The following is a 13,814-nucleotide window of genomic DNA, read 5'->3' on the forward strand; positions in this document are numbered from 1 at the left end:
CCGTTAAAAAAATATCAAACGCGAGACTTAAAAATCAAATTTATTCTTTCTTTCGCTTACCTTGAAAATAAAAATCCGTGAAAATCCTTAAGACGCCAACATTAGCATATTTATTAGTAGCACTCAACAAATACCAGGGTTGCTTTCGATCTGATATCAATAATAAAATTAGAAAACTGACATTGCAATTTTATCATTTTACTTATAACGTTATTAATAAATGGATTAACTTTGTGTTAGTTATACATTTACGTACACATTTTTTAGTATACTGCAGAAAAACCTAATGTAGAAAGACCTTTACAACCTAGAAAGACATAATTATATTAATGTGACGTCAATTTTTGTTATTGAAGTGAAGCTTCTTTAGAATCGTTGTGATTTGATACTCGGTTAAACGAAAAATGCATCACGATAAAGAAAGAAACGCTTATATATAAGAGACAATGAGATACAATACATTACTGCTGAAAACCCGTAAGCAACGCATTTTGCATGGCTCTTACGACCTTTTTCACAAGACCCGTGATTATCCTCAATAGAACAAATCGCCATGGCCAACCTTTCCACGACTTTTATGAAGTTTCACTTCTGCTATGTGTAAATTGCACAAACACACATTTTCTAAAGTGAAACATCTTTAGAATCGTGATTTAAAACTTGATGAACTAAAAATGCGTACAATAAAGAAAGAAAAATAAAAGAATAGGAGAGACTGATACACTACATTACTTCTCAAAACGCGTAGGCGACGAGTTTTGTATGGCGCTTATGACTTTTTTCACGAGACCGTGATCATTGTCGATAGTACAAATCACAACAGCCTACCTTGCTACGACATTTCAGAAGTTTCACTCCTTCCATGTTTGAATTGCGTACTGGATAACGCTATTTGATGGATGACGGTAATCAACAGAGAAAAGATTTTGACATACTTATTATTCATTTTTACTATCGAATACCACTATATTTACGAAATATATCTATTCGCAAATGTGAAACTAAAAGTTGTAATTTATTATTTTAGGAGAAACAAGTAACTAATGGCTAATTCTACCTCTTGTTGTTTAAGTTTACTCGGACCTTTTGTATAGGATAAAATTTATCAACAACTGGTGACACAGGCCTTAATGTTAACATAATCTAATTATAAGACTCAGCTGTCGGTCCGTCCTTGCATTGTCGTTGTTATCAGGTAAGTAGCTACTGTGCCCACCGTGCCCCGGAGAGCACGTTAAGCCGTCGATCCCGGTTGTTATCATGTACACCTGATAGCGATCGTTACTCATAGTAGGGAATATATCCGCCAACCCGCATTGGAGCAGCGTGGTGAATTAAGCTCTGATCCTTCTCCTACATGGGGAAAGAGGCCTATGCCCAGTAGTGGGATATTACAGGCTGAAGCGTAAGTAGCTACTGTAGTAAAATCTTGAGCTTCCTATATACCTACTCGTATTACAATTCAAATGATAGTTTAATTTAGACATGGCACAGCAGGAAATACCTTGCTTCAAATTATTCGATATCGTGCTATCAGTTTCACAAATAATTACAATTCTTATAAAGCAGCATGACCTCGGGCCAAGAATATAGCTTTCAGATTTGGACTTCGTTGCTACATAATATTACATATTAATAAAATCTGTTAATGCGCAATTGCGCAATATTTTAAATCTAAACGAATTTAGTAGGTACTACAGAGCACATACAAATACGTTATTTGTATAATGAAACGTGCTTGAATTTGCTAAGTAAGACATATCGACAAATATTATAAAAACACTGAATGAAGTCAAAACAAAGCACTTATATAATTAACTTCCAGTAGACATCAATAATTTGTGTTTGAAAATGGTAGACAATGGAAATAAAAATATTGTATTGTTATATTTCTATTAACTTTGTTATTATACCTTGTAAGTAACTTGTTGTGTTTATATGAAGAACATTCCTTAATTAATTAAATTTTAATAAATACAATAAAATAAAATGTGAAAATAGTGCATATTTTTTTGTATGCTTTAACTTTAATCAATTGAAATTCAAAATAAATTTCAATAAACAATCATTTGTAATATAAATATAAATTCTGAAAAGTGTAAAACTGGAAGTTAGAATTTAAGCGTTACGTTACTATGGTCAATTTCGTGACCTTTTTCTAATCGGTCTTTTATACAATTTAATTATCCCAATATAATCTTAATATAAATTTTAAAAAATTTAAACAATTATTTACAATATAATTAAATCTTTATTATTTGTGACAAATTTTTCACAAAAATTTACATGTCATTACAGATCTTAACGCAAAACCGTTTTCTTTAAACGAAGTTATTGCCGCTGAACGACGAACAACAACCCAGCCTTCAGAAAGGGTATTGGAAACGCTGAGTGAGTAGAACTATATAGTTTAATTTAATTAATTTTCACTGTAAAGAGAAGTAATAAAATAAAAATATGGAGCAGCCCGTCTGCGGAAGTATCTATACCTTACAGAAGATCACAGCTAAATAATACTGCTCTCAAGTAGAGTTGTATTTAGAGGGCGAGTAAGGTGGCAAGAGCTCCTGAGGCTTGTCAGGAGTAGAGTTTACAACGCACTAGCAATACTTCTAATGGCTATGATAACCGCTTATCATCAGGTTGGCCGTTAACTTATATGCCGACCTAGTCGTATAAAATGTTTATTAAAAAAATAACATCCACAATTTAAGTGGTGGTGTATAATTTAAAAGCATTATATCGATGGCTCCTAAGTATACTGAGTCAACTCTACTTTTAATAACTTTATTTTTTTGTTACATAGGTAGATAGGAAATGAAGTAAATGTTATTAATATCTTAAAAAATTAAATTATCAAAAGTTGTTAGTTGACTCAGTATACTTAGGAGCCATCGATATGTTGTAATAAGACCGCAATATTATAAGGAATGATAATTACAATTAATTTTGCAGGTAATCATTTCCCTCAAACTAAGAAAACCTCACCTTTCAAGTTTAAAAAAATCTTTAAAATTAAATCACCTTCACGGCCCAAGAAATTAAAACATTTGCAAAGACTTCGAAACAACCGCAAAAGACTAACTTCGAAAAGAGAAGTCAATCAAAATGAAAAAACTAATAATAAATACATACCTTTACTTAGAAATATTGGGATGTTATTTGATAATATTCTCAATTCAGATTCAAGCGAGACCTTCAACAATAGAAAATACCAGAGAAATCAGTTTAGTACCAACGCCAATGATGACATTACATGCGCCTGTAATAAATATGATGCAGAAGATAGATCATATCCGCATAAAAAGACAGCTACCGCGTCTCCTTCCCCTGAGATCGAGACTGAGACATCCAGCGCTCCCATTGCTACCACCACGACGTCCTATAATTCTGCCAATGATAACGTCAGCGGTTTCGGACAGTATAAGAACATACCCTTATTACTTACAAGAAATACCTCGAGCGTTTGGAGAAACAATAATAGATTCAATGAGAGAAGCGGCTCCACATATAACGGGAGCATTGAAGGATATATCTCCGGGGTTCATGGAAATAATCAATACGATACCGGCGTCAGAGAAAGACAATCCGATACACAATATCATGAGAAAAATACCAACAGCCATTCACGAGACAATACAAATAGCCATAGATCCCGTGCAGGAATACGCGGAACCAGAACTGAGTCAAGAAATTCAAATGTTAAAGGAAGAACCCACAAAGCAAAAGAATTTTTACGTGAGACAAATGAAACCGTTGAAGACATTGCAAGAAACTTATCTGAATACGAAAGAGAAATTGAATTCGAAATTCGAAGAAACGAAACAGAAAGCGCAATATTTTTACCGAAATTTACTTCAAGATTACGAGAACATAACTCCCAGGAGAAAAACACATCGATTCGAATCTCCGAGTCTGATGAAAAAAGCAACGCATACAATTACACCAGTAATAAACGAGTCTCTGGCAGAAATGGCTCAGATACCGAGGAAGATAAAACAGATGGTGGAACAGATAAAGCAATAATGTCCGTATTTCCGTTGTCTAATTCAACATTTCCAATTGGCAAGATGGTTATGATTTTTGATGGGTACAGTGTAGCTAGGGATGTTAATGGTGAAAACAAAATAAAAGAAAAAGCTATTCATATTCATTCATAGAAACTAACTTTTATATTATGTTTTATATTAATTTTGTACAGTGAAATATAAACTAATTAAATAAAAAAAAAGTATTTAATTGCATTCGAAAACGATACAGTCAAACAAATTATCGCCTTCCTTTTTTTCCTTTAGCTTTGTTTCCTCCTTGTTGAACTACCTGTGGTTGTTGATCTGCAGGTCTGCAATAAATAAATAAAAATATCAATACATTATAAATATAATTGCACTATTATTGATATTTGTTTTTTTTTTTTTAACATATTTTAAATAAAATATTACATACCTGTTTTGGCGAGTCTTCAACTTTGGAATAGATTCAGCAATATACTTCATAACAGATTCCCTATTGGGAAATTCTGCTTTAATTGGTGATCCATCATCATTCTTTAACTCTACTCTTATACGACCTCTGTACAACATTTCCTAAAAAGATAATAAATATTTCAAAGGTATTACGAGGGGAGTTAAAAAAGTATTGAGAAAGACATATATATTTATAAGGTGTAATTTAAGAAAATAATTATTGCTTCGTGTAATAGGTCTTTGTCCCACTATAACTCCAAATAAAGCAATGTTTAAATACTCTGATATTGGCAAATCCACAAGGGAGCCATTTCAAGAATAATAATAATAATAGGTCTATGTCAAAATTCCCAGAAATTATATTTTTTTTAATTTACCAGTGCCGTTTGTGTTACACACTTTTTTGTGACTTGTACATACATACGTTTCGAAAAAAATGGATAAAATAAAAATTTGTGGGGTGATAAAATATTTTTGCTTGAAAACTTTTTACCACGGAAAAGTTTTAAACGAATTATGAGAGACATTAGGAGAGACTGCTCTGCCCTTTTCTACAGTTGCATGATGGTGAGCAGAATTTAAACGTGGAAGAACAATGGTTAAACTGGTCCGTGTTCGGGCCGTCCTTTAACGTCAGTCGCTCAGGAAATGATCGAAAAAATTGAAAAATTGTTTTGGAAGATCGTCAAGTCTTTTTTATTGCTAAAAAGCTACAGATTTCAGTTGGGAGTACCTATTGCATTTTGGGTACCAGGAATACAATCGGACGTACACACGGCTCATGGTTTTAAAGAACTCATTCAAAAATATTTCAACAAAATCTTGATCATTTTTTGGTTTGTTTCATAACAATGTGGTTGGTGAAACAGGTTTCACCAACTCATCAAATCATTGTATAAAATCTTGTGCATAACTACTATTATTTTGAATTTTTATCCTTATAAACAATTTATAATATCTCCAAAATGGACTGTTCCAGTATTGTTTAAATTAGTTTTTGTGTTTGTTTACAATTCCCTAATGTGTAGGTAAAATAAATCATACGAGTTTCATCCTTATCTATAAGACGAAAAAATTTGAATGCTTGTAAAACTGCACTTTTTGATTATTGTATATTAATACCTTTCACTATAACAGTAAACTTTATTTGTGTTTGTTAACTGAAACGAGACAAAGTACCTTACTACGCTCACGTGGGTAAAGCTTATTCTCCACACCAATACGTAGTCCCGTACCAAATAATACGTCTCTTATCTCTTGGTGAGTGGGATTTTCAACACACACATCTTTTGGTAATCTGCGGCCCTGCGCTAGAGTCTTTTTATTATTTAAGTAGGCTGGATATATGCATATCCATCTGGAAATTGTTAAATTAATAATATTACTATCTTAATTAAAATATATCGTGAGCGTATGTGTTCTATATTAAATAATAGAATTGTATTTAACCTTACAAGTAATTTAGTACAACGTTGTCTAACCTTTCTACATCACTGTGCTTCTTGTCAGGATTCCACGAGCTAATCGTAGACGTCATTTTTCAATTCAAAAAATTTAATTATTAATTAGAAGGCAACTAATGATATAAAATCTAAACAAAATATTATTACTTCGTTATCAACTTTAGTAAATAATTACTTTTACGTTTGGACTTAAAGCAAATTGCTTATAGAAAAGTTTAAATTTTCTTCACTATTATTTTTAATTAAACTAATAAAATTGCAATATTATAATTTATAAGGTTTTATATAACTTCAGTTCAGTTCTTTTAGCTCACATCAATTTTTTTGGAATATTTTGACAGTAACCAGATGACATGTCAGACAACAGTGGCTGCGTTCCATTGAGCGTCCGCAACTATCTGCAAGGCGCAACGCCCACTACGCCCATTCTATCGTTTCACCTAAGGGGACATTCGTTAATTACCTACGTGAGAATTTTTCGATCAGTTTAAAAACTTTAGACCCCTCCTACCACTTAGGTGAGATTTAGTTAGATTTGCCCGGACACCCCTCCTCTTACCTCACGTATTGACGTTGAATAAAATAAAGATTGACGGGAAATAATAAACTGTTCAAGCATACTATAGTTAATTTATTTAAGTTAAATAAAATTCAAAGCAAAAACTAAATGATTTTAATAGCCATGAGATTTATTGACGCAGGCAAAATGAATTCTCAAAATATATTTTTTTAATGAATGAAGTAGATTCTTCTTCTTCTTTTACTTTGGCTCCTGAAGGATTTGCCAGGCATGTATCTACTAAAAACAAATGGGATGGATTAAAATGTCTAAAAATTAATTATGATATGTAGATAAAGAAAAATCAGTTTATTTAATAAAATAATGGCAGTTGAGGTTACCCACTTACTAGCCTTTCTATACTTGAAAAACCATGGTTTGACAAGAATGAATCCATGTACACTAGCATAAAACTTTCCTTTAGTTATACTTGAGTGAGACCAGACTTCCGACCAATCACGCATCATTCGTGTCTTTGCTAGTGAGATCAAGTCATGGCTATAGACTTTGTAGTGGCTGAGGCCACCTGATGTTGTCGCTTCTTTTGCGAAAAAATCTGTTTTCTCATTCCCTATAATGCCACTGTGAGCCGGAATCCAAGCTATCTCGACACGGATGTTTTGTGTCAGACACTTAAGGAGGAGATGTCTAATTTTGAGGATAAAATGAAACTTAAATTTAGACTTAAATGGATTATGTAAAATACTCTGCAGGCAGCTTCTGGAGTCCGAGAATATAACTGAGTTGTTTAATTGATGTGACTCAATAAACGAAAGCCTCCAAGATAGCCACAGCTTCCCCAGTAAAAACTGAGGAGGCAGGGGGCATTTTGCAGTTCAGAACTACATTAACTCTCGGAATCCAGACAGCTGATCCTATACATTCATGTTCAGAAAGTTTAGAAGAGTCTGTGAATAAATGATACCAATCTTTGTAATGTATGTTTATGGCGTAGTTAAATTGCTGATTTGCTGAATACGATCCTTTATCTATACCAAGATTGAAAGAAATATTGGGAAGCAGAACTAAAGCATCGAATGGGACCTCGTAAATAGGTAAGATTCTACACTAATAGACAGGAGAAGGAAGGCCAATAAATTTATTATAACTTTTAATTAGACATGGAGGAGATTTGTGAGACCAGTAGGATGAAGAAAGAACTAATTGAGAGAGAAGGTGTAATCTAGTTGAAAGAGGATGGGAAGAGAATTGGAGGAGGGTTTTAAAGAGAAATCGTTCTGAGAGGTATTCGCGTCGCAAGTGTAGAGGAGATTCAGCACATTCCACCTGTAGAGCGTTAATAGGAGAGGACTTCATGGCACCTACTATTATGCGGAGCGCTTTTAATTGAATTTTGTCCAGTTCGCGTATAATAGTTTTATGACATGGCTCGAGGATAAAAGATACGTAGTCAAGATGGCTACGTATCAGAGCGTTATATATAAGTTTTTGTGTATAGGGATGGGAGCCCCACCAGACTCCAGAAGACATCTCATAATGTTTAAGTTTTTTTCACACTTTCTTAGGACATGATTTGTGGTGGACTCCTGTCATTTTAGAATCCAAAAAGACACCCAAGAACTTGACTTTATCTGAAACCGGAAAAACCTGATTATTGATAGTTACAGTTAAATTAGGGATGGTTCTTGAGCGGGAAAAAACGACAATACAACTTTTTCCACAGAAATATTCAAGCCATGTTCTGTGAGCCACTCATTTAGGTAATGGATGGCAGAGTTAAGGCGAGCAGCGGCAACAGAGAGATCACTGGTGAACATATACAAAGCTATATCGTCTGCATATTGAAGTACATTGCAAAATGAGTTAACGGATAAATCTAAGTTGTAGGTGTATAAACTATAAAGCAGAGGGCTTAAGACTGATCCTTGGGGAAGTCCTTTCCAGGCCATCCTTGAAAAAACGGGTGAATTTTGATGAGAGATAAGAAGGGAATGGGAGCAAAGGGAGTTGCAGATGTAATTGACAATCTTCACTGGGATACTCAGATGTAGCATAGTCTGCCTGAGTATTGGAAGACGCACGTTATCATAAGCAGACGAAACATCAAGGAACATCCCTACCAGCGACTCTTTCTTCGAAAGGGCAATGCGAATGTCGGTGACCAAAGTACCAAGACTGTCCATGGTACTGAAGCCCTTACGGAATCCAAATTGGCTCCTCGAAAGGATGCCTCTGCTTTCTAGCAGCCACTCAAGTCTATTTTTTATTAAGTTTTCCATAATTTTAGATAGTGTGGTGGAAAGAGCGATAGGACGATAGCTTGCAGGATTTTCTTCAGGCTTTTTCGGTTTAAGAATTGGGATGATGATGTGAGTCTTCCACTCATCAGGGGGTATTTCTGACTGAAAAATAGAGTTGAGGAAATTCAAGATGACTCTTTGAGAACCAATATTACACTTAATAATAAAAGAATACGGGACACCATCAAATCCTGGAGATGAGTCAGAGAGAGACCCCAACACAAGCTGAAGCTCCGCCATGGAGAATGGAGCCTCAAAGTCGCTCACAGCAACAGAGATTGATGAGAGTACTGGTCATTCGTCAAAAGAGGGAACCCAAGGTAGGGCTAATGTCTGGGAGAAACGTTCAAGCCATGGGTTAGGGTCGTTCGAAGATGGGTTAGTGGAAGCAGAGAACGATCCGCGGATTTTTTTTAAGTTTTTCCAAACTAGGGAGGGGTGAGAGAGGTGATAAGCTTTCACAGAAACTGCTCCATCCTTGTCTCTTTTTCTGTGAAAGAAGTCTTTTAGTTTCTGCTGCTATTTTCTGATATTTTATATAATTTTCTCTAATCATTGAAGCAAAAAATAAACGCTCAGCCTCTTTACGCCGCTTGCAAGACATAGTACATTCCGAGTCCCACCAAGGAGGGGAGGCAATTCAGAAGGAGGATCTGCCCTTAACGGGGATGTGTGCATCTGCACTATCCAAAATAGCCTGCTTCAGTATTGGGTAAAAGGAGTGAATATTAGACACATTAACAGGAGGGATGCGATCAATCAATATCTCTGCCATGCTCGTATATTGGGGCCTGTCTGCATCTGTCAATTTGTATTTTAAATGAGGAGCATTTTTGATTTTATATAGAATAGAGCATTGAGGCCATTCAAGGGTAATGGGATTAATGATCGCTACCAAAACAGGAAGGAAGGATATTCCATGTGAGTTCAGAGGATAATGAGGAGGAGCAGAGTGATAAGTCCATGGCGGATGGAGAGACCTGGGACAGGGTAGCGCGACGAGTGGGAGAGCCATCATTTAATATAACTAAGTTAAAGTCATCAACTAAATTTAAAAATGAGGTTGATAAAGGATCACAGTAGTAAGATCCCCATGACGTGTGATGGAAGTTAAAATCTCCAAGAACCACCATAGGAGAAGGAATTGTAGAAATGATGGAATAAAGTTCAGAAAGGATAGTTGAGTTAGGATCAGGCAAGTATATAGAGAGAAATGAAATGTTGAAATAGAAACAGCAACAATATTAAAGTTATTACTATGAGGAGGGATAGGGATTGAAGAAAAAATAACAGAGCTGGATTCAAAAATAGCTACACCAGTTCTACCATCATCTCTGTCATCCCGAAGACAGGAGTATCCACAGACCCTTAAATGGGACCCTGGCCTCAACCAAGACTCCTGGATTGCAAAGATGATAGGATTATATTTGTTAGCAAGGAATAAAATATCTTGTTTTTTATTTCTTAAGCTACGACAGTTCCACTGTATGATCGGCCTCCGAGCCATTATTAAAGTTTTTTATTAGATTAAAAAGCTGAGTCAAGTTGCCGCGGAGATTATACGGTAAACCGGTGTCATTGAACCGGGAGAGCATATTCAGAAGGAGGTTGGTAAGTTGTTCAATTAAGTTGTCGTTTGGTGAATGTTCATTATTCATGATGGCAAAGCCATTGGGATATTCAGTAGATGGGTTTGGACAATAGACTGGTGAGCCAGTTTATCATAACCAGGAGAGGGGGAAGAAATAGGATTGCGAGATTTATAGACTGTTTTTTTTTTTTTTGTAGGATACAGTGGAAGATGGAGGCACTTTTTGACGGGAATTAGAAGAGGGGTGAGTAGATATTGTAGCATCCATAAATGATCTACGGACCTTAGGGAATCTGGTTGAAGCTTCCGGGTAGGAGATATTATCCTGAGACATAACAATTTTTATTTCTTTCTGTCTAGCAGCTTCAGGGCACTTAGGATCATTCGCTGGATGGGACCCGGAACAATGGAGACAGGTGGGAGACTGAGCAACACAAGAATCACCTTCATGTGATTGGGAGCATTTGAAGCATCTTGGAGATGATCTACAAACAGTCTTGATGTGGCCAAACCTACAGCATCTGTTACATTGAATTATGGGGAGGATGTACGTTTCAACCGGAAGAGAAGTGTAGAAAGCGTATACATGAGGAGGGAGTTTTTGACCAGAAAAAGTTATGACTATGGTTTGTGTAGGGATCCACACAGTCGTGTTGGATTCAGAGACTGATTTACGGCTCAATCTACGAGCGCGAACAACCTCACCGAAACCCATTGGAACTTTTAAGTTCTGAATTAATTCCTCCATTGACCATTCCACTGGAACATTCCTAACTAAGCCCATGCGAGATACGCTGTAAGACGGAATAGCTGCGGAGAATCCTGCCTCTAAGAGGACAGAAGAGTCAATGAAAGAATCAGCATCAGCTGCTGTCTTAAACTCTACTGACACTCAGTTACGGCCAATCTTTATTATGCCATTAAAAAATCGTAGGCGATTTGTATTGCGATTTGTACGGTAATTTTGTCTGTCCTACCGAAATACTGAAAAGCAGCGATTTCTCCACAAATTATGAATTTGGAGCAACGACCTTTTTTTCTTTTGGCCAACTGAAATTTGAAATTTGCTGAAAATTTACGATCATCTGAAGCAACGACGACCTTTTTTTTCGGCGACAAAACAGTTGTTCAATATTTATACGATAATTTGAAGCAACGACGACCTTTTTTTGGCTGACTGAAATTTGAAAACAGTTGTATAGATTTTTTTTTAGAGTGGATGACCTTTTCTTTTTTTTTTTTTTTAATGCACTGACACTTGAAAACAGTTCTTCAAATGTTCAGTGTAATTTATACTTAAAAACTTGAATATTTTTTTTTTGCAGTTCGATAATTGTTTGTAAGTATAATAATTTCTGGCACTTTGTCGATCAGACGAGCAAAAATTTCTGGTAACACTGACCTGATAGTTTTTAGCATGGGATTTTATTTTAATTTAATGACAGTTCTCATTAAGGTTATTTAGGTTATGTTTTGAAAACTTAAAGAAATATGCAAAACGATTATTGAAGAAAATAGTACTTTTAATTAAGCAATACGTAATTATGTTAAAATAAACATGTCGTTATTAGCAGTAAATAATGAAATCATAGCAGTTTCGAAGGCAAATTGTGTTGGTTGTTATAACAGATCAACTGATGTATTTCTCCAGTTTAAATCAGATGTAACGTTACAAGAAGATGACTTCGTTGTGGATATTGTTACATCCCCTAATAATAAGTTTTTAGGAGTCTTATTGTCAGCATCTAAAAAGATAATAATATGTGAGCTGCCTAACTTGAAACATATGGAAACGTTGATATTGCCACGAAGTGCAAGCAAAATTCGATTCGACATGTCTAGTACCAGATTATTAGTAGCAGACAAAACAGGAGATGTTCTTATATTTGATATTTTAAAAGAAGACAAGGGAACTAAAATTCTTGGTCATTTAAGTCTTTTATTAAACATATTACAAACTAATGATGGTAAATTTATCATAACATCAGACAGAGATGAAAAGATTAGAGTGTCTTGTTATCCTAATGCTTATAATATTCAAACATTCTGCTTAGGACATAAGGAATTTGTTATGCATATAGAACTTTTACCTGACCTTCCAGAATATTTAACCAGTGCTTCAGGAGATGGACTTGTTAAAGTATGGAATTATACTAATGGCAAACTTCATTATACAATTGACACTTATACTGACGTTAAAAACAATAATGACTTGAAACAAAATTTTTGTAAAATAATGAATGAAGAAGGGATTGAAATTAACAGTTTGCCTATAGTGAATTTTGCAATTACTAAATTATCTGATTCTTTTAGTCTTATAGCTGTCACAGTTCACTCTTATATGAAAATACTTATATACAGTTTAAAGTACGACAACAAACAATTTAGCCATAGTCTTGTGTTGGAGCTTCCGTTTGAAAATTATCCTATTTCTATAAAATTCCACAATTTATCATTGTTTGTTTATGACATTTTATATTCGAAAATTTCGGAATATCAAGTATCAATAGACAGTGACTCAATTGTTGTTAATTTACACAGACGATTACATGTTTTTGAAAACCAAAAAATTGAAATAAGTAACACCCTTGACCATAATTCCATTAAACTGTTATTTAAAAGAAAATTTGATAATGTACAAGAGTATCAAGAGAGAAAGAAAATGAGACTGGAAAAACCAACAAATTAGATTTATTTACGCTTATTGTAAATAATAATAATAAATATAAGTTACTTTTTATAATAACTTTTTTTTTATTTGTATTAATATTTTTGGTGCCATTTCATATCAACACTTCCTCAAACATTTAAACACAAACTTAAAAATATATTAATTATTACTACTACTGATTAATTTAGTTACTTGATAATGTATTTTTAATATACTATAATATATATAGCTATACCCGTGCAAATAATTTGCACTAAATAAGTATAATAATTATCAGTAAAAAAATTACAAAAAAGTACAAACGTGAAATGAATGTTTACATGTGATTTCATTTGAAATTAAACAAAAAATTTACCAACCATCAATCATGTTGACGTTGTTTCAAAATTAAAGCCATCATAATTATATTTAATTTAATAAATTACTTACAAAAATAAATGCAATAATATTTTTTTTTGTTGTGGATACTGGTAGAGCAGGATATTATCTATAAAATGATATATAATTTGTCGAGTAATTGTGAGGTTTTTTCTAAAAAGGCAGGCAAACATCTTAACCTTAGAGTATTCATATATATTACTATTTTTGTCATATAACTCGAAAAGTACTTGTCAGATTTTAAACAAATTGAAATGATACCACGTTACAAGCACGAACTTTCGATTAGAGTAGGAATCATCAAAATCTGTAGACCCAATAAAAATATGCCTCATATGATGTGGAAACAAAAAAAAAAGTAATTGAGAATCTCTCCCTTTTTTGAAGTCGGTTAAAAACCAATACAAATTGAAACATGTTAACAA

General features: G+C 34.1%; 4 protein-coding genes across 4 annotated transcripts; 2 read left to right on the forward strand and 2 right to left on the reverse strand.

The window, feature by feature from the left end:
* Positions 1–1,861: 1,861 nt before the first annotated feature.
* LOC123655157 (GATA zinc finger domain-containing protein 14-like) lies at positions 1,862–4,231 on the forward strand. Its single transcript, XM_045590992.1, has 3 exons — positions 1,862–1,916; positions 2,299–2,391; positions 2,956–4,231. The coding sequence occupies exons 1-3, from the start codon at positions 1,862–1,864 to the stop codon at positions 4,158–4,160; spliced, it is 1,353 nt and encodes a 450-aa protein (XP_045446948.1). The 3' UTR covers positions 4,161–4,231.
* On the reverse strand, positions 4,142–6,304 carry LOC123654978 (signal recognition particle 19 kDa protein). Its single transcript, XM_045590831.1, has 4 exons — positions 5,948–6,304; positions 5,646–5,823; positions 4,447–4,586; positions 4,142–4,342 (listed from the first exon to the last, which is right to left on the reverse strand). The coding sequence occupies exons 1-4, from the start codon at positions 6,001–6,003 to the stop codon at positions 4,270–4,272; spliced, it is 447 nt and encodes a 148-aa protein (XP_045446787.1). The 5' UTR covers positions 6,004–6,304; the 3' UTR covers positions 4,142–4,269.
* Positions 6,305–10,509: 4,205 nt separating this feature from the next.
* LOC123655158 lies at positions 10,510–11,124 on the reverse strand. The gene has a single exon (XM_045590993.1). The coding sequence runs from the start codon at positions 11,122–11,124 to the stop codon at positions 10,510–10,512; it is 615 nt and encodes a 204-aa protein (XP_045446949.1).
* Positions 11,125–11,760: 636 nt separating this feature from the next.
* Positions 11,761–13,086, forward strand: LOC123654979 (tRNA (guanine-N(7)-)-methyltransferase non-catalytic subunit wdr4). Its single transcript, XM_045590832.1, has one exon. It carries the CDS (start codon positions 11,899–11,901, stop codon positions 13,027–13,029), a length of 1,131 nt encoding a protein of 376 aa, XP_045446788.1. The 5' UTR covers positions 11,761–11,898; the 3' UTR covers positions 13,030–13,086.
* Positions 13,087–13,814: the final 728 nt, after the last annotated feature.

The sequence above is a fragment of the Melitaea cinxia genome, chromosome 7 (genome assembly GCF_905220565.1).
Source record: "Melitaea cinxia chromosome 7, ilMelCinx1.1, whole genome shotgun sequence".
Lineage (NCBI taxonomy): Eukaryota > Metazoa > Arthropoda > Insecta > Lepidoptera > Nymphalidae > Melitaea > Melitaea cinxia.